Source organism: Martes martes (assembly GCF_963455335.1).
Source record: "Martes martes genome assembly, chromosome: 14".
NCBI classification, from domain to species: Eukaryota; Metazoa; Chordata; class Mammalia; order Carnivora; family Mustelidae; genus Martes; species Martes martes.
The window spans coordinates 819589-837944 of NC_137902.1; the positions used below are offsets into that span (position 1 = coordinate 819589).

General features: G+C 63.8%; 1 protein-coding gene across 1 annotated transcript in view; it reads right to left on the bottom strand.

Moving 5' to 3' along the window:
* Positions 1 to 18356, bottom strand: part of INPP5A (inositol polyphosphate-5-phosphatase A) — a 167203-nt gene that overhangs the window by 96042 nt on the left and 52805 nt on the right. Inside the window, exons 3-4 of the mRNA XM_080823170.1 lie at positions 5099 to 5199; positions 1228 to 1315 (exon numbers count right to left, since the gene is read on the bottom strand). Of these exons, the coding sequence (XP_080679296.1) occupies positions 1228 to 1315; positions 5099 to 5199 (189 nt within the window). The remainder of the gene's footprint in view (positions 1 to 1227; positions 1316 to 5098; positions 5200 to 18356) is intronic.

Genomic DNA, 18356 nt, shown 5'->3' on the forward strand with positions numbered 1-18356 from the left:
CGCGCGCCAGCAGCCCGGACGTGCCGTCCTGGACGTCCTTCCACACTCTGTTCTGAAGGGCGCCCCCCGCCGGGGCCCCACGGGCACCTGCCCTTGCTCCCGCTCTGCCGCACCGGCCCCGCCGTTCACCCGACCGATGCCATTTGCCTCCCGGCTGCGGTGCTTTTCGCTGGAACACATCCCGACGGGACGCGGAACTCGGTCCCGCCACCGGGGAGCGTGAGGGTGGAGAGTGTCTCTGTGTCAAGGACCGGCTGAGGGCCAGCGGCCAGCGGGCAGAGGCAGGAAGGCGGGGGGTATGCGGGCAGCGCGGGGCCCACGTGGGCGTGGCTGACACAGCGGGCGGGAAGGCCGCGCTGAGCGTGGTGGAGGGTGGCTGTGCGCGAGGACAGCGGCAGAGGCGTGGGGCAGCCGTGCGACGACAACCACGTCAGCCACAGGACACACCGCCGGACTGGCACGGATGCCCCAGATTTAAAGGCTGAGAACTGACCGACGCCTTTCTGACCGAAGGGCGATCTGCCCGTGCTGCTCCCTGCTCGGGACGTGGCTCCCAGCCTTCCCCCCACCCCCGGCACAGGCACCCGCTGCTGCACACAAGGGCTGAGCGTGTGCTCTGGACCAGGCTCCTGGCAACCGGACAGACGTGAGGCGACGGACTCCGGGAACAGAACGCAGAGGAAACCGAGCTAACCGAGCAGCCCTGACGCTCCCCTAAAGATGGGGACCGTGAGGCCACAGTCCTCTGAACCAGCAGCCGGCTACTCCAACCCTCCTGACAGCTGCTCCTCCCAGAACCCTCAGCCCTCCCCATCACCGGGTTCCTCCTGCAGCCGCTGCACCCCAGCGGGGCACCCTTTCCAGGTGTCCACTGTGTCCCGGACCAAGGACTCGTGCAGAGAAGGGGCAGGTCTCTGTCCCGCTCCCCTGCCGGGGAGGGCGGCTTGGGCAAAGGGACTGGCCTGCGCCCTGTGAGCAACTGTTCAGAGCAGACCCGGGAACGGGAGAGACCCTTGTCCCTGTGAAGAGCCCCGACCCGCCCTCCTCAGCCCACAGGCTGCGCCCTGGTCCCCCTGTTGGTGGCCCCCGCCCGTGGATCCCATCCAAGCCGCTGACATACCAACTCGGGCACGGCTGCCTGTGCGGCCACACTGGCAGGGCGGCAGCCCCGCGGGCACACGTCAGCCCGGCGCAGACCCCGACCCCGGGACACGGACGCGCACTCACCGTGAAGTGCTCCTGGGACCTGAAGTTCTCGTCCAGGTAGACACGGGCACGGCTGTACTCCTTCATGGCGTCACTGGACAGCAGCTCTCTGGGAGGGAAGAGGAAGTTCTTTAGTGCACAAGCCACACGGGACGCGGCTTCCGAGACCCAGGCTGCTGGCTGGGATGCCATGTCGCACGTCACCCCGTCAAGGCCCCCGACCAGCAGTGGGGAGGGGCGCAGAGACTGAGGCCCACCACGTGCCCTGGGCAGGTGAGGGCTGCCCGTCATCGGCCGGGATCCCACGATGCCCGGGGGATGCGTGGGACCCAGCAGTGTCTCAGGGATGGGGACGCAGAGGTGCGGGGACCCTGGGGGCTCGGCCTGGGCCACACACCGCCATAGCACGACCCCAGGTCTGTGGGGCCTCCCGGCTGTTTGTGCCCGGCCGGCACGGGCAGGAACCCACACTCCCAAATGCCCCTGGGCCCAGGCAACTGCAGTGGACCCGCCCCTCTCCGGGGAGGGGCTGCGCATCACAGACAGACTCCTGGTGCTCCACGACACCGACGAGGGAGTGTCTCTGAACACCGGGGACAGGGGCTCCACAGAAGAACACCCGCTCCTCTCACTGTCTCCTTCCACGACCAGAACGGGCTTGCGTGGGCGCCCGTCCATCGGCAAACACGGCTGGGAGGGGAGCCACTGTGCCCGGAGCCCCGGGAGCGCACCAGCGCCGCGACAGGGAGGGGACTCCCTGCTCCCCTGCCGCTGAGGGGCCCCGCACCCCTCCCGCCGGTTCTGCAGCAGCGGGGGAGGGGGCGCGGCACCCGGAGCCGCCAGCACGTGGGGCCCACGGAAGCGAGGCTCCGGCTCTGGGACGTAAACCGGAACGCACGCGGGAAAGAAAGGAAGAGGGTTCAAGCGACCCTCACCGCCCGCGGGAAACCACCTCGGCCGCGGCCGCAGCTGGATGCCAGGTTCAGACGACGGTTGTTATGTCGGGCGCCGCGTCAAAAACGGACTCAGCCCGCAAGGTGGCAAAATAGGACCCACAATCTATGAAAGAGTGGTCAACGGGGACGGGCGGAGAAGGGCAAAGATTAGTGAAAAGTGCCCGGAAGCCGGCGTCGTAAATATGGTCAAAGACGTCAAGAAACGCGGGAACGGGAGGGACGGCAGAACTAAAGCCACACGTTAGATGTCGCCGGCTGGGAGGGCGTAAACACGGCTGAAAACCTAAGGAAACAAACGAGATCGGTGGCGACAGGCCGCAGCGACAGCGATGACCCGAATGGAGGAAAACGAGCCGTAAGAGCCGAGGGGACATGGCGGGCGCCATGTGGGACGCCCTGGAGGCCGGGGTCGGGGCACAAGAGAAGGTAGGGAGGAAAAGGGTTACCGAAATGGTGGACAAACTTGATTAGAACCAGGACCCCACGCAAGACAGACACAAGGGACACCAAACTGAAACGGAATAATCAAGTCGCCGCAAACCAGCTAGGAAGACGGCGTCCCGCGGGCGGGGAAGAGGCGCGTCAGACCAAGAAATGAGGACGAGGCCCCGGCCAAGTCCCCATCAGAAACCACATGACGGGACAGCACGATGATGTCCTCTAAGGACTGGCACAGACGCCGGCAGGCCAGGGCTCTATTCGCAACAAAAACATCTTTCAAACCTGAGGACAAAGACGCTCCTCAGACAGACAAACGCTGAGAGAACTCGTCACCAGTGACTCGTGTGGACGTGAGCGTCACGGAAAGCCCAGGCTGAAGGAACGCGGTCCCGGACAGAAACGGAGTCTGCGAGGGAACCGCGAGCACTGGCAGCGGCCGGGAAAGCTCACGGTCAATGGCGTCTCCGCTCCCGTGGTCGTCTTTCTACAAGGAACACTTACAAGCGCGTCCCGCACGGCGCAGGCAGGAGCGGAAAGCACGGGCGGCGGCAGCAGGACGGCAGAGACCGCACACCGGCACCTGCGGGGCTGGGACTCGCACGTGGGGTGAGGACAAGGGGTGGGGACAAAGGGACAGGGCTCGGGACAGAGACGGGGGCCGAGACAAAGGGATGCTGGGTGGGGACGCTGGAACCAGGACTTGAGGAGGGGACATGTGACACAGGACAGGGACATGGACGCAGGGTGGGGATGCAGGGAGGGGACGCGGGGACCTGGACGTGGGGACGGGGATGCACGGTGAGGACGTGGGACGGAAACGAGGGGCGTGGGGAGGGACGGGGACGCACGCAGGGCAGCCTCCCTCCACAAGCCTGCAGGGCCCCTCCGGGACAAGCCTGGCTCTTCCCCCGCGGTCCCTCTCACGGCTCCCCGGGGCCCTCTGTGCTCTCAAGCGCTGGATTTCGTCACGCGGCAGGTGTCCCTCCCACTTTGTGTCTTCTGGTAATTGTCACATCATCGTTCATCGTTTAACATTCGAATTTCTCAATCTTCTTTTGTAGGTGACGCTTTTGCACCTCCTTGAGAACCCTCCCCTGCCCCAGAGTCACGACACGTGGTGCTTCCTTTAGTCTCAGTGCCGAGTGACCCGTGTTTGACACCTACTCAGTGACACGACTGAGACTCGTCCTCGTGTGCAGGGCGGGGGGTTCGGTGTCACCTTCTCACGCAGCGACACCAGCGAAGTGGCTCACGGCCGCCCGCACACGGCCCGGTGACACGGGGTGGGGGTCCTCCTGTAGCCCGTCCCCACCCTGCACCCCCCTCCGTGACCTCACTGTGCCCCAAGGTCCTGCAGCCCAAGTTGGGGGACGCCATCTCGTGCTTCGTCAGGGTGACTCTCGGTGTTGAGCTACACTCCCCTGCTCTCCCACGGTAATCTTAGTATTAAAGTTAAATAAAATTTTTTTTTTAATTGCCTTAAAATTACATTATTTGGGGAAATTTTGGCCATTCTTTTAAAAAGACGTGGTCTTTAGCAACTACCCCCCAGCTTAACAACTGAAAACACGGACGGCTTGTGTCCGTCCACGATGTCAGGGATCCGAGCAGGGCTGAGTGGGGTGACGGCCGCTGAAACACCCCTCGGGCCACGCGGCAGGTGCCAGGGCTCTGAGCACGGACCCAGAGGCCTCTGCGGGCACGGTGGCCTTCGGGGACCAGCCTCGGAGGTCAGGAAGCATCACCTCACACTGCTGGCAGGAGCGGCCTCAGTGCCCAGAGTCCACGGCTGCGGCGTGGACAAGGCCACATCTAGGACACACGGAGGGCAGGCGCGGTGCTGCCCAAGGGCAGAGAGGGCGTCCTGGGCACTCGGGCCGCGGCAGAGCAGGAGGCAGGCAGGTGCCGCAGCCGCTCCTGCTACCCACAGCCAAACAGGGACCTCCCTTCTCAGCGTGGGGCCTCACAGGCTTGCTTCTACCCGCCGTGGGTCCACCTCCCAGGCCCGTGCAGACATCTTGGTGCCACTCCCAGCAGCACCGGGAAGGCCTGTCCTCCACGGGGCTGCAGGGCATGCGTGTGGTGGTCAGCACGTGCCTGTGGCTACTTATTCCCAGTGACAAAGATTTCACTCCCCACAGATGTCCATCCCCTTCCCACTGTGACAAACACAGCTGAGAGCTGCAGAGCGTCCATGTGTCCACCCACCAAGGGCAGGCCGGCAGCCACCAGACCACAGAGATGGGAGGGACACTCCACCTGGAGCCTGGGGCTGAAGCCTCGAGGCCCAGGGGATCGCTGTCACCTCACAGGTACACACCCCCAGGGGCGCGCTGTCACCCTCTGTGCCACACCCCCGCCGGAGGTCCGCTGTGACCTCCTGTCCCCACCCCCCAGCAAGGCACACTGTTACCTTCTGCTCCCCCGGGGGCACACATTACCCCCCAGGGGCACCGTGTTCCGGGAAAGGCATGGCACACACCGCAGGGACTTACTTGACGAACTTGTCCACATGGGACATGGAGGCCTCGTAGTTCTTCCCTCCAAACTCCTGGCAGTGCAGCGCCATGAAGTGCGGCTTGTGCGTGTGCACGACCTGGGGAGGGAAGCAGGACAGGCCGTCAGAGGCGGGCCACACGGACACCCCGTGTGGGAGGCGGCTGCGAGGACAAAACGCCCCACACGCCCGGTGAGGAACGGGAACCATTTGGAGGAATCAAACCACATCCATGCGTCCGACCGTTTGGTTTCCAGCATCCTCTGCTCTCCCAATCCCCAGGACTCAGAATTTCTCCGAAACATCTTCAATAATTCAGAGGTGTCTTCCCCCAGTTAAGAAAACTCCTGTGTCGGGGCGCCTGGGTGGCTCAGTGGGTTAAAGCCGCTGCCTTCGGCTCAGGTCATGGTCCCAGCGTCCTGGGATCGAGCCCCGCATCGGGCTCTCTGCTCGGCAAGGAGCCTGCTTCCCTCTCTCTTTCTCTCTGCCTGCCTCTCTGCCTGCTTGTGATCTCTGTCTGTCAAATAAATAAATAAAATCTTAAAAAAAAAAAGAAAGAAAAAAGAAAACTCCTGTGTCTCAGTATGGAGCACGTGTTTCGACCCCAAGGAATAAGCAGCCCGGCGTCATCTCACCGCCGACACCCAGGAACGTCCTCCACGAAGGCCGTGAGCCCGGTGGGCACCCACATGTGAGGGTATGTGCACACGTGTGTGAGTACGTGTAAGCCAGTGTGTGGGCACGCGCACACTTCTCACTGGCCCGGGAGTCAGCAGAGCCCACGGCGCACTCAGCAGGCACTGCCACTGCCCGGCCCACAACCCGCTCAGGACCGCCCAATGCCACGCCCGGCACCCGTGTCCCCACAGGCCCCGCAGGCCGAGTGGCCCCCGCTACAGCCAGAGGATCCGGGCCCCAGTGGCGGCTCTTTCGCGGGCAAGGCATGCTCCGTCCCTAGGGCCGCTGTGAGCCGCAGGGCCTCCCTACACTCTTGTTCCGGAAGACGCGAGTGAAGCTCCCGGCGACGCCGCTGGGCAGCGAGGTCCCGTCCGGGAGCCCTCCAGTCGCCCCACGCCCCACGGCCCAGCACCACAGTCCTCACAACCACCTGTGTCTTCGCTCCCCAGCAGCAAACCACGCTGGGCGTCCCGGGGTGACCCAGAGGTCACTGAACCTATGTTGACCGGCACCTGCTCACAGAAGGGACAAGGCCCTTGCTGGTCCCACCCCACGGGCATAGGGGACAGCACGTCACCTCTGGGCCGATGAGGCAGCCCGGCCACTACAGCCCGGGGTTGAGGCAAGGACAGGGGCTGCCTGGGGACCAGAGGGCCAAGGGCGGGGAGCAGACACGCAGGGGCCTGTCCCCACGTTCCCAGCTGCCCATCACACAAACTGCACCCACCAGTGGCCACCACACAGCCTCTCCCAAGCACCTCTTGACTCAGAGAAGGGTTTGCCAGAAACCTGCAAAATGACCTTCCCCCTTCCCCAAATGCACCATCTCAGAGGGAGGTTTCCTGCACAAGCGCTCTGATGTCACCGGCAACTCAGCCTCGGACACCGCTTCTTGCCGGGACCCAGCAGCCGGTGAGCCATCCACAGCCTCAGGGACGCGGGCTGCTCTCCGCAGCCCTGATGGAAAGCAGCTGCTTCTAGGACCCAGCCAGGTGGAGCCCATGGAGCAGCTGGACGGCTGACCACAGGGGCCGGGGACGCAGAAGCCAGGCCCGCAGGCCGTGCATCAGGGGTGAATGGCCCGCGGCGCAGCCCGGAGGCAGCAGTGGCAGCCGCCCCGAACTCACGGGGGTGCAGGGCACTCGGGGAACCAGCGCTGTGGGGTTGGGGACGCAGGCCTTCCAGGCTTGTCACAGCACCTCCCAGCTGGTCCCCACGCGCCTCAGCCTGCAGCCACGTGGACCACCGCACCCTCCGTTTCTGTCTCCTACCTCTCCGCTTCATTCCAGATCTTAAACCCCGACCCAGACGCTGGGTGACCTGCCCTGGGACGGCTCACCTGGCCCACGCCGTCCCACAGCGCCACTTGGACAGGCCACGCTGCGGTCCGCTGTGCTCCGTCCACCGGGCCTCCAGTCGCTGAACCAGCCCCACACACAACATTGCACCCCGAGCTGGACTTTAGGGCAGGAAAGACCTACGTTCAATATGTTTTAGGTGGAAAACACAATGATTTTCCAAATTAAATTTATCATATTTGAATCTAAATTTTAACTGATCACACAGCCAAAAAAGTGACTCCCGTGACTTTATCTCGGGGACCTTAGTTGACTGTGACAGCTCTGAGCAGCGACCCAACGACACTTCGGACGATGAGCTCGAATCGGCTCTGACAACGCACCCCTGCACCGTGTCTCCACAGTGGGCCCTGCCCCGTGTCTCCACAGTGGGCCCTGCCCCAGGCACCGACCACGAACCGATCCCCTCTGGGCTTCGTCGCTGGGCGTGATCGGCCCCTGCGCGTGCAGAGACGCATGTCCGAGCCGTAAACTCACTCTGTTCAGCCACCAACACGAGGTCCCGCCCATTTAAACCTGGGCCTGGACTCCCTCGGAGCCGCCCCGTGCTCCAGACACGCACCCTGAGAGGACGCCCGCGGGAGGCGCTGGGCCGGCAGGCGGCAGGTGTGGGGCAGGCAGGGAGGCCCAGACAGAGGGCGGGGCGGCGAGGCAGGGTGGAGCGGGGCCGCGGGGAGCGCGGGGAGCACGCTCACGGGGGCGTGAGGGCCCCGCACGAACCGGGCACCCCAGGGAGCAGCCCCAGAGGCCCGGCTCAGCTCCGGTTCCAGGGCTTCCGGACGTGGCCCCACAGCCTCCGCCCTGTGTTCCCAGACGGCTCTGTACCATGCACCCCGACCTGCTCCCCCAGGCCTCCAGGGGCAGCCCCTCCTGCACATGTGCCCTGCGATGCCCCCAGGAGGACACCAATCCCCTGCTGGACTCCCAGGACGCCTCTCCTACCTCCTGCCCCTCTGGGCTCACTGGCCGCCCTCCACGCCCACGTCTCCCGTACTATAAGGCTCGCACCCCACATCCCACGCCCCCCATGCTGGAGGAGCCCCGCGTCGCTCACCAAGCCCTGGACATACCTGGCCGCATGTTGAGACGGACCAGGCCCCTGGGGGCTGCCTCCAGCGCCGGCGATGCCCGAGGGTACACAGTGGCCCCTACAGTCCGAAAAAGTTACGTGGAAACAGGACGTACCCAGACAAAGGGTCGTGTGTCATTTGAAAGCAGTTATTAAAATGATGAGACCATGAAAAGCTCTAGAAGAGAAGTAACGAACGACCTTGCAAAGAGGTTGGCTGTGAGTGGCGTCTCTTGTCACCAGCAGTCACGCCCCGGGCCCCAGCAGGCCGGCTCTCTGCACAGAGTCCCAAAAGAGACGTGTCGTCAGGCGCAGGGAGCTCGCCACGAGACACGGCGCCCTGCCTTCCGGGTGCCGCAGGCGTGGTGGCCGTGAGGAGCCTGACTGGTCACCTGGGCCGTGTGTGGGTCCCCTCCCTGCCGTGAGCAGCTGCGGCCTCAGCCAACAGCAGACCCCGGCCAGGAGAGGCGATTGGCGCCAGGAGAGGCGATTGGCACCTGACAGGGACTCAGATGAGCACTTCCATGCCTGTGGCTCACAATGACGCGAGTCCGTGCCTGTGGCTCGCGATGACACGAAAACATCTGCGTGGTGGCCATCCCGGGCTCGGGATACTCCTCCAAAAGGGAGATTTTTTTTTTCATTCAAACTCAGCAAAAAAAGCATCCAATTGTGCGCTGCAGGTGTGGGCAGTCTGTCCTCCGCTGGGAGTGACCAGCGGCTGTCCGGAGGGAAAACATCCCTGTTCTTCCCGCAGACGGGCTCCCGCGGGACCCTGAAGGAGGCCACTCGGGGTGGAGGGCGCACCCCGTCGGAGGGGGCTGCTTCCAAAGCAGGGAGGTGTGCAGAGTGTGCAGACCCCCAGGTACTTTCCAGAGGCCACGCGGCCCCCTTCTCGCCGCCAGAGCCGGCTCTGACTCAAGGACAGCCAGAAGCTTCCTTCAGTCCTCGGTGCATGAAGACACGGGCGCGAGAACCCACACGGCTTTCTCGGGGTGGGAGGGTCTCCAGAGAGACAGAGGAGGACAACTCTGTCCTCCCGGGAACGTCTCTGAGGACAGATGAGGGAGACACAATGGGACCAGGACAGAGGCTGCACCACGAGGGCGTCCCGCCGAGTGGGATGCCAGAGACGAGCACCGTGTGGTCTCAGCCGTGTGTGCCGCCTGCGATCACCGAACTCCTGAAACACGGAGCGGAAGGAGGCTGCCAGGGGCTGGGGCGGGGACACCTCAGGGGCAAGGGACACACGGTCCTGGGACCCAGCAGCCGGCAGCCCGCAGCGTGCCGCATGCCCGTGGAGCCTGGGGCTGGGCCGAGGCAGGCCTGAGATGTGGCCGGGGAGCCCCAGGTCTGCAAGTACTGGAAAAGCAGCGGCCGGTCAGAGCCCACAGCCAGGAAGGGACAGGGCTTGTGGAGAAGAAAGGGGACAGAAAGGACAGGAGGCGGCCTTGGGGAGCCGCTGACGAAGGAGAAAGGGAAGGGAAGGGAAACAGGCAGAGCCAGGAGGGCCGGGAGAGCCGGGAGGGCCACCATCGCGGATCACCGGGGGCAGAGATCACCGGGGACCAGATCTCCAGATCACCGGGGGCAGAGATCACCGGGGAAAGACGGGGGCAGCCCGCGCCGCACTTTGCCGGGAGGACAGAAGGGGGTGCTGTCGGGCTGGGATTCTGCACAAGCCTCCTCCCACGGGCTCCCAGGAGCGGACGCTGCACAACAGCACAAGGTCCAGCCCAGGCCCGGCACAGGACCACCGGGCACAGCGGGCCGGCCCACGCTGCAGCAGACTTAAGTGTACTCAAACCACCATCGAGAGCAGGAGTCAGAGCACAAAACTCCACCGGAAATGGGCCAAAAACAAAAATAGAAAGAAATGACATTAACCTCAAGGAAGAAATGGAAGAAGACAAAATCCTCCTTGGAAAGAGACTCCACGACAAAGCACCCCAGGAAGGGTTGAGTGACAGGAGAAGCTGCAATGAAGGGGAGAGGAGGGCGGGGCTGGGCAGGGGAGCGGGGAGAGGATGTGGGCAGGGGAGAGGGGAGAGGGGCAGGGGAGCAGGGAGAGCAGACGGGCAGGGGAGAGGGGAGAGGAGACGGGCAGGGTACTGACAGGGGGAATGGGCAGGGGGGAGGAGAGAGGCTGGGCGGGGGAGGGGGGATGGTGAGCAGGGGAGGGGGGAGGGGGGCCTGGCCGGGGGAGGGGGGAGGGGGGAGGGGAGGGCTGCCGGGCAGGACAGCCACCAGCCCCCGCGGGACGAACCATCAGGTCAGGACTAATGTTTAAAGTCGTCCTCCGGGAAACGTCCCCAGAGTAGAAAGAGCTGAACGTGTGCCTGGGAGGGCGTCCTGAGCCCGAGAAAGCTCACCCACACGGCCCGGCCGCGACACAGGCCGGCGGGTCCAGGAGACCCCACAGGTGCAGACCCAAGTCTCCAGGGACAAAGATCCACGAGGAAAACCAAGAGGTCACGGTGCACTGGTCACAACCAACACGCGAACCAGGCAGCACGGGCACAACCTCTCTGAACACGTCGGCGAGATCAGGCGTGAGCCAAGCACTTACACACCCGGTGAGTGTCCTTCACACGTCGGAGGCACAGAAAAACAGGTTTCAACGGACAGGAATCGAGGGCGTTCGACCGGAGCGCGTGTGCCAACGTCTTCCGTGAAAAGCCGCGTCACTGCTTTCGGCTCTGCAGGCCACACCGTCTACACAGCAATGGCTCCAGCATGCCAGTGTGGAGAAGAGCACACGCACGTACACACATGTGCGTGTGCACGCGTACACAGGTCCCCCCAGAGACGGGCACACGCGTGTGCACTCCCACACGGGCACACACACGCACTTGCACAGAGACACAGCGTGACACCGCCAAGCGCCCTGACGGAACCGCGTGACACCAGAGTCCGGGCAGGCTGCAGAGCACACACGGCCCTGTGCACGGTCCGAGAGCGGCCAGTGCTGGGCCCCCGCGGCCCCCCAGACAGAAACCCACAGAGCTGAGTGAAGGAAACCTAGAAAACGCCGACCGACGGACCGTGAGGGGCAGAGAGCCAACCAGTGGGTGCCCAGCACAGGGGCCGCAGCGCAGTCGTGTGGACACACGAGCCTCCCTGGGTGGTCAGAACCCACCACACTGCCCACCTCGAGCGTGCCAAGTCCACTGTATGCCAACTACAGCCCCGCAGAGTTATGAAAACATCTTAATTTCCACCAAGATACTGACCCACCGCGGTCCACCAACTGTATCAGGAGACGGCGGGAACACTGGAACGCAGACCCGATATTCAGGGACGTGCCGGAGTTCCTGACCATCTTCGTAGGTGTCACAGTGACACGGGCGACACTTTCAATTCTTCCAGAGACTCAGGCTGACATGCTGACGCGTGACGTCACGCTGCCTGGATTTCGCGTCAGTGACTGGGGGCGGACGCGGGGCACGTGACGGGCCTGGCTTTGAGCTGGAAACTGAGCGAGGGCAGCGGGCACCGAGGGACAGCGTTCCGTCGCTCCCGCTTCATGCACACTTTAAATTCACGTGATACTTCGTGCACCGTGCTCGCTGTTCGACTCGTTGGGGGCCAGGCCAGAAACCACCCACCGCCCAGGGCCCCGGAGCTGGACGGGGAGCCCGTCGGGATGGCGGGAAATGCGTCCCTCCGTCCTGGGTCTTCCCTGTTCCTTAACGGCAGGGCAAGGGGGAAACAGGCCCCAGGCCTCTTGCTTGCCAGCTCTGGGGGAGGGCAGGTGCCTGTGCTCTCTGCCTGGGCATCCGTCAACCCATCACTCAAACACCCAAGAACTTCATTTTAAAACAGATGTAATTACGGCACATGGTGAGAAACTCAAAATAGCTCGTTAGGAATCCTAATTTTAGTGACACGCTGTGGAAAATTTCACCAACAGAAAAACAATATTTCCTTTGCGAGTGAGTGAAGCTGTGGGTACTTCAGGAGGCAAACGTAAGGGTTCCAGAGAGCTGGGAGTGGCCGTGGCCGGGGGGCAGGCGGAAGCCAGGAGACAGTCTCTGCTCACCCCCAGGGTACGATGCCGGAACACGTCCTCCATCGTGCGCTCTTACCAAACCATATCCCAGGGCCACGGCCACTTCTGCCGCCATGTCCTCATGGGACAAAACATACCCCAGGAGCTGGTGCCCTGGGGGACACGTGTGTCCTCGGGCTCGGGGTCGGGCCAGCAGCTGCCTGGTGCCTGACAGCTGGCTCTCTGGGGGCAAAGCCCCGACTGGTTGAATGGACCCGTTTCCACGGCATAAAGGCCCCCCATGGCCTGAGCTGAGCTCCTGATGTGACGGCACTGAAGGTGGGATGCTTGGTGACAGGGTTACGTCCCCTCCTCTCCTAGACGGCAGCACGTGTAGTACAATTACCAGGATGTGATGAGTGGGGGGCGGCTGCTATCTGCGGTTGTGAGTCACTGACTTGGTCACGGGGTTTCTGGTCGTGCTGCACGGAGCAGCGGGAGCCCAAAAGCAGCGGCGGGTTCACCGCGGCGTGCGAGGCGCAGGGTGCGGAGGCGGCGTGGGCTCTCCAGGACGCCCGCCTGCTCTCGAGGAGTCCTGCTCCGTCCCTCCCGGCGCAGACCCCGGGCCTGGTGCCCTGGGCTGCTGAGCGTTCACTTCCTGGATGGCCTGCCTTGGACAGTCGCTCGCGCAGTCAGTGAGGGCCCCGGGAGTGGGCACCAAGCACAAGCCAGACAGAGGTGATGGGTGGCGTGGGTTCGACACCACCACGTGGGCTGTGGGCGCAGAGCTCTGGCCCTTCCCCACCCCCTTGGCAAGGAGCTCGGGGCCCTGGTGATCCCGGGCAGGGATCCCTTCAGGGCCGACGACGCGGGCACCTTGAGGACGGACAGGAAGAGCCCCCCCACGGGGTGGGACAGAGAGCTGTGTTACTTCTGGGTGGAAACACGTCTCGATAAACGACCTGGGGGCAGGTGGTCTCCAGGCCCCGGGCAGGTCTGTGTGAGCAGACACGTGCCTCTGCCCCCAGGGCCTCCACTCAGCTGGGTCTGTCCCGCCTGATGGTGACACAGGCGTGTCCTCACCTGGGACAGCAAGCAAGTCACTGCCTCAAGCGCATACTTGCTTTGCCAAAATTGTACCAAAAAAAAAAAAAAATAGCTTCTGATAAAGATACACGCATTCTTCCATCGGAAGGATCAAGAAAAATATTTTGGAAAAGAGTGAATTAGAAATGTGAACAAGAAAGCACCTAAGGCATCGTCACGTGCACACGCACACGCAGCCCCTTCCGGCCCTCCTGACGCCGCGCAGGTGGCCCGGCAGGAAGGCGGCCTCGGGCCCAGGGAAGCCGCGAGGCGGCCGCGCCCAGCCCACCAGCCCCTCGTGGGCCAGGAGTCAGCGCCAGAAATAGCAGCAGCCGCGGCGTCAGGCTCTCTGTGGAGAGAGCGTCTGAGTGACCTAAAAAGGAATCACATCCCGCACGCGGGCCGAGAGAAGAGCAAGGGGACGAAAGACCGTCTTGAGAGAAAAGTTACTGCCATTCCCCAAGTCTACTTGCACGACACGCTCCTCCTGAAGACCGGCTGCCCACCCTGGCCGGGGCAGCAGGGGCTCGGCCTCGCCCCGGGCCCGGGGGCTGCGCTGGGCGGGCGCAGGGGGAGGCCAGGGGCCGGCTCCCAGGAGGAAGCCCAGACTCAGCCGCCCGCGCCCTCACGGGCTGCCTTCCCGCGGTCCACACCCCGCACACGGCCACCGGCCAGACTGCCGGCAGCCAGCTGTGCGGACGGCGGGCTCTTCTCCCCTTGGGCTGCACACAGACGGCCACGCTCCGTGGCCCCACCAGCCGACCGGCGAGGGGTCTCCCGGAGCCTGCGTGGGGCCGGACCCGGGCTCCGCGCCCGCGATGGGTGCACCCGGCGGCCGACCCAGAGCTCGGGGCTGGAGGTCCCTCCGTGCCTGGCGCCGGCCGGGCCGCACGCACAGCGGACCACAGCGCCGAGCTGCGGCTCCGGGAGGCTGGACCGGCCGCCGTGCCGCACGCGTGTGCGCCTGGGTCTGCGCAGCTGGGCGGGAGACCGCTCCTGCTACGGACCCAGCACGGGGACCGTGCTTCAATTTTAACAAAACTTGTTGCTTTAGGACATCGAAGCTCTAGTGGTCAATTTTAACCTAGAAAGCGCTTCCACCCACCCGAGGCGGGAGCAGTACCAAACCGGGTCCTCGGCAGACACGGTGCGGACTCCCGCTTCACACGCACTCACTTGGCTTCACACTGGCCAGCAGTGGACACAGCCCCGTGGTCACCTCTCGAGACACCTCGGTACCCCTCCTGGAAACCCCCTTCCCAACACCCACCCACCGCTCCCACAAGGCCCCTTCTTTGAGCCATTTCTGCTCGCAGGAGACTGTGCTCCCGGGACCTAAAAGACCCCCGGGGCCCACACCTCGCTCTGGCCCTCCCGGTGAGCTGCCCTCCTACCCCGCCCGGCCCCCTAATGATCATCTCCCCTCCCCCTCTCACTCTCCCCAGTGCCCCCCAAGCAAATGGTATGCCCAGAACACAAGTCCGTACCCTCCAGAGCCCACCCAGGCCCCAGCAGACTCTGTGCCTCCTTTCCTGCCTGGGCCCTAAGGACTCACTTCCCACCCAAAGCTCCCATGGGTGTTGGCACTAACGCAGCTAGGAACCCTGGATCCCAGATCCTGGCAACCGAGGACTCCCCTCTCCTGATGGCTCGCAGGCCCCACCCCTGCCCACTGGTCCAACCAGCTTCCACCTTCCTCCTCTGCCCTAATGTGCCCCCGTCCCAGTGGCAGGCGGCTGGCCCTCGACCCGCACGGCCCCGTCCCCTCCTCAGCCTCCCTGCCTGCTGCCTCCTCCTTCCCCTGCCTACTGCCCGGAAGCCACACCCCAGCCCCTTCCAATGGCTGCCCTGTGTCATGGACCCCTGCCCATCCGCCCTGGCACCCTGCTTCCTGCCCCTGTGGGCTGCCCTGCCCCTCACCCCAGGCCTCCCGACTCAGCGGCCAGCTTGGCCTTCAGCACCAAAGGGCTGGGGCTTCTGTCCTGCCGCTGCGTAGCCTTGGGCACAGCTCCGGACCCTGCACACCTCAGTTTTCCCATCTGCAGAGTGGGCCTCAGGGGAATAAGGGCCCAGCCCAGCTGGCAACCTCCCGATCAGGAGATAAGACCCAACTCTGGGCCAGCCTCTGAGACGGAAGAAAACGGAGGTGTGTGAGGAACACAAACTTACGGATCACCCGGGATCCCGCAGCCGACTGTCATCCACACGTGGGCACTGAACACTGCTGCAGAGGCCGGCAAGGGCGTGACATCACGAGCTCCTTCCCAGGCCCCCACAAGTTGCGGTGGGCGCCAGACCACGCTCTGTGGGCCTGAGGCCGAGAGGTGGGGTCTGGCAGTGCCGAATGGGCCCCCAAGGCTGTAAGTGAGGGTCTGCACGCCCTGGGCCCCCAGGCAGGGAGAGGGCACCAGGGTCGGGGGCCAGAGCAGCTCTGAGATCCCAGCATCCGGGGCCAACCTGCAGCTGCGTCCATGGCGGCAGCAGCCAGACGGGTCCTCTGTCGCCACAGCAGCAGACAGGACGCAGAAGCACGGCTCTGCCGGAGAGTGACAAGGGGCAGCTCACCGCATCTCTCCCCTCTCGTCTGCCACGGTGTTGCCAAAACGCACCAGGGCAAACTGCAACGGGCCGAGGGGGTCCAACCGGTCAGGGCGGCACGCGGGGATGGGTGGGAAGAGTCCGCTGACTGCCCGGGCCGCGGGCCAGACCTGAATGGGGCGACCCGCGGGTTCCCGGACGTGTTACTGAACCTTCCTCCTGTTTCAACGTGGCTCCCAGAAAACTGGGACCATGTGCTCTCAGGGCACTTCCGGGCAGCGCAGGCTCGATTCCACGAGATGGACTCTGGCTGGCCTCCTGATGGCGTCCTACAAACTCTTCCTCATTTGTAAGAAACCCTAAAATCTGCAAAACCCGCAGCTTTGCAGAGTCCTTTCCGCAGCGAGTCCTTCAACGACTTGGAACTCTGAGGAGCCATCCCGTGTGGCGCTCTGTCCCCCAGTCCCCAGCCCAGGCAGGACCGGCCTGGGGGGTGGGCAGGGCCACTGCTCAGGGCACGGGGGTCCAGGCCACACGTCAGTCCATGGTTCATGGCGGCCGGCCGTCCCGAGCCATGGGCCAGGCAGCATGCACCGCACGCCCCCGGCAGTAACTCCGTCGTCCCTCCCAAGATCTCGGGGCACAGCTGGCTCGGCCACGACCACCGCCTGCCCGGAGCCACACGGCCAGGACGGGGGCGGCCCGAGGAGGGGGCCTGCCTGTCAGTCCCTGCCGCCTCGTCCTGGGGAGGTAAGGAGGGCTCGCAGCTCCAGGCTGTGTCCACAGACGAGGCACCGTCATCAGCCCTGTTTCCGAGCTTCCATTTGAGAGTAACTTCTAGAAAAGCACAGTCCTTGCTCCCGGAGAGTGCACTGGGAGGCGCAGTGACCCGCAGGAGTGTCAATCAGCACCAGCCACAAAGCCCCCGGGTCACACGGAGGACAGCGGACAGTCCCTCCTCCAGACCGGCGGCTGCAGGCCAGTCCTTTCCTTCTCTTGTGAACTGGGCTTTAAGTCCACCTAAGAAATCTGCCTGATTCGAGGTCACAGAGACTTTCTCCTAAGACTTCTTCTAGGACTTTTATAGTTTTAAGTTTTATGTTTAGGTCCACAGCTTACCTTAATCTTCGTGAAAGGGACAGAGTATGGACAGCGTGCGTCCGCACGGGGAACGACATGGCCGCTCTCCCGGCTCCGTCCGCTCCAGCCCGTGTCCGTCGCTTGGCCGTACTCCTGGTTTATTTCTGCATCTGTCTTCCGTTCCACTGACCTGTCGCTGTCCTTCTGTCCTGCTTTCCTGCTGCAACTTTACAATACACCTTAGAATGAGAAAGTAGAGCCCCAAACGTCTGACTATCATAGTTCCTTCGTTTCCCCATATAAAATTTTAGACGTATTTCGCAGACTTCTACCAAAACGCCACGCAGAGATTTCGAGGGGAACGTCGGTGAACGGGGTCTCCGTAGGTGGGGAGCCAGTGCGCCCGTGTCAGGGAGTCTCCGTGCCATGAGCAGGGCGCGCCTCTCTGTCTCTTCCTGTCGTGTCCACAGGTCACGGGGCTCGGCGCTCGGCTGCTCACACACACGGCATCTGCGCCACACCCCACTCCAGAGTGACCAGCATGTCCCATGTGACACGTCCCATGTCACACGTCCCATGTGACACGCCTCGGACGCCGTTGTCCACGTTGGCCAAGTCTCTGTGGTTTCCTCACGGCCCTGGTGGCCAGGGGTGCATCACCCGCACGCGGAGTCTCACCCCTTCCTTCCCGTCTTCACGGCTTCCGCGGCCTCACCTCGCCCTCCTGCCCCTGCCAGGACCCTCGGGACCACACTGGGCGGGAGAGGGGACGCCAGGCGCCCCTCCCACCCCGGTGGGTCTGCGGTCAGCTGCGGGCTCCGAAGACGCTCTTCACGGGCTGGGGGAGGGCCCGTCGGTCCTCGGTTCGCTGACGGTCTCCATCAGAAACAGTGCCAGGATCGGGCCTGATGCTTGGTCGGCGCGTGTGGAGATGACCGGACGGCTCTTCCCCATTAGTCTGTTCACACACGGATTTTACTGACCGATTCTGACATCTTCCGCGGGTGACGATGCACTAACGCTGTGACGTGTGTGTGCGTGTGTGCACTGCTCGACACGGCGGTGTCAGAGCTCTCTCTTCTGTAGCTGTCCCACGGGAGACACGGGCAGGTACTAGCGCCTCCGCCCGCCGTGGTCTCGGGTGAGGGAGCGTCACCTGGGCTTCCTGCAAGTTCCTGCACAACCGTGACTGTGTCTTGCTTAAATGTTGGACACAACTTGCCAGGGAAGCCACAGGGTCCTGGAGGTTTTGTCGGAAAGGGCTGGCAAATGTTAGCGGAGCAGAGAGTTCACTTACCTCTTCTCGACTGTAAGCTCTGATGCTTCGTTTTTCCAAAAATATGTTCCTTTCATGTGAGTTTTCAAACGTATCAGCATACAGCTGCCCACCACAGTCCCTTCCCATCTCTTTAACACCTGCCAGATTTTCAGGGATGACGCCCCCCCCCCCAACAGG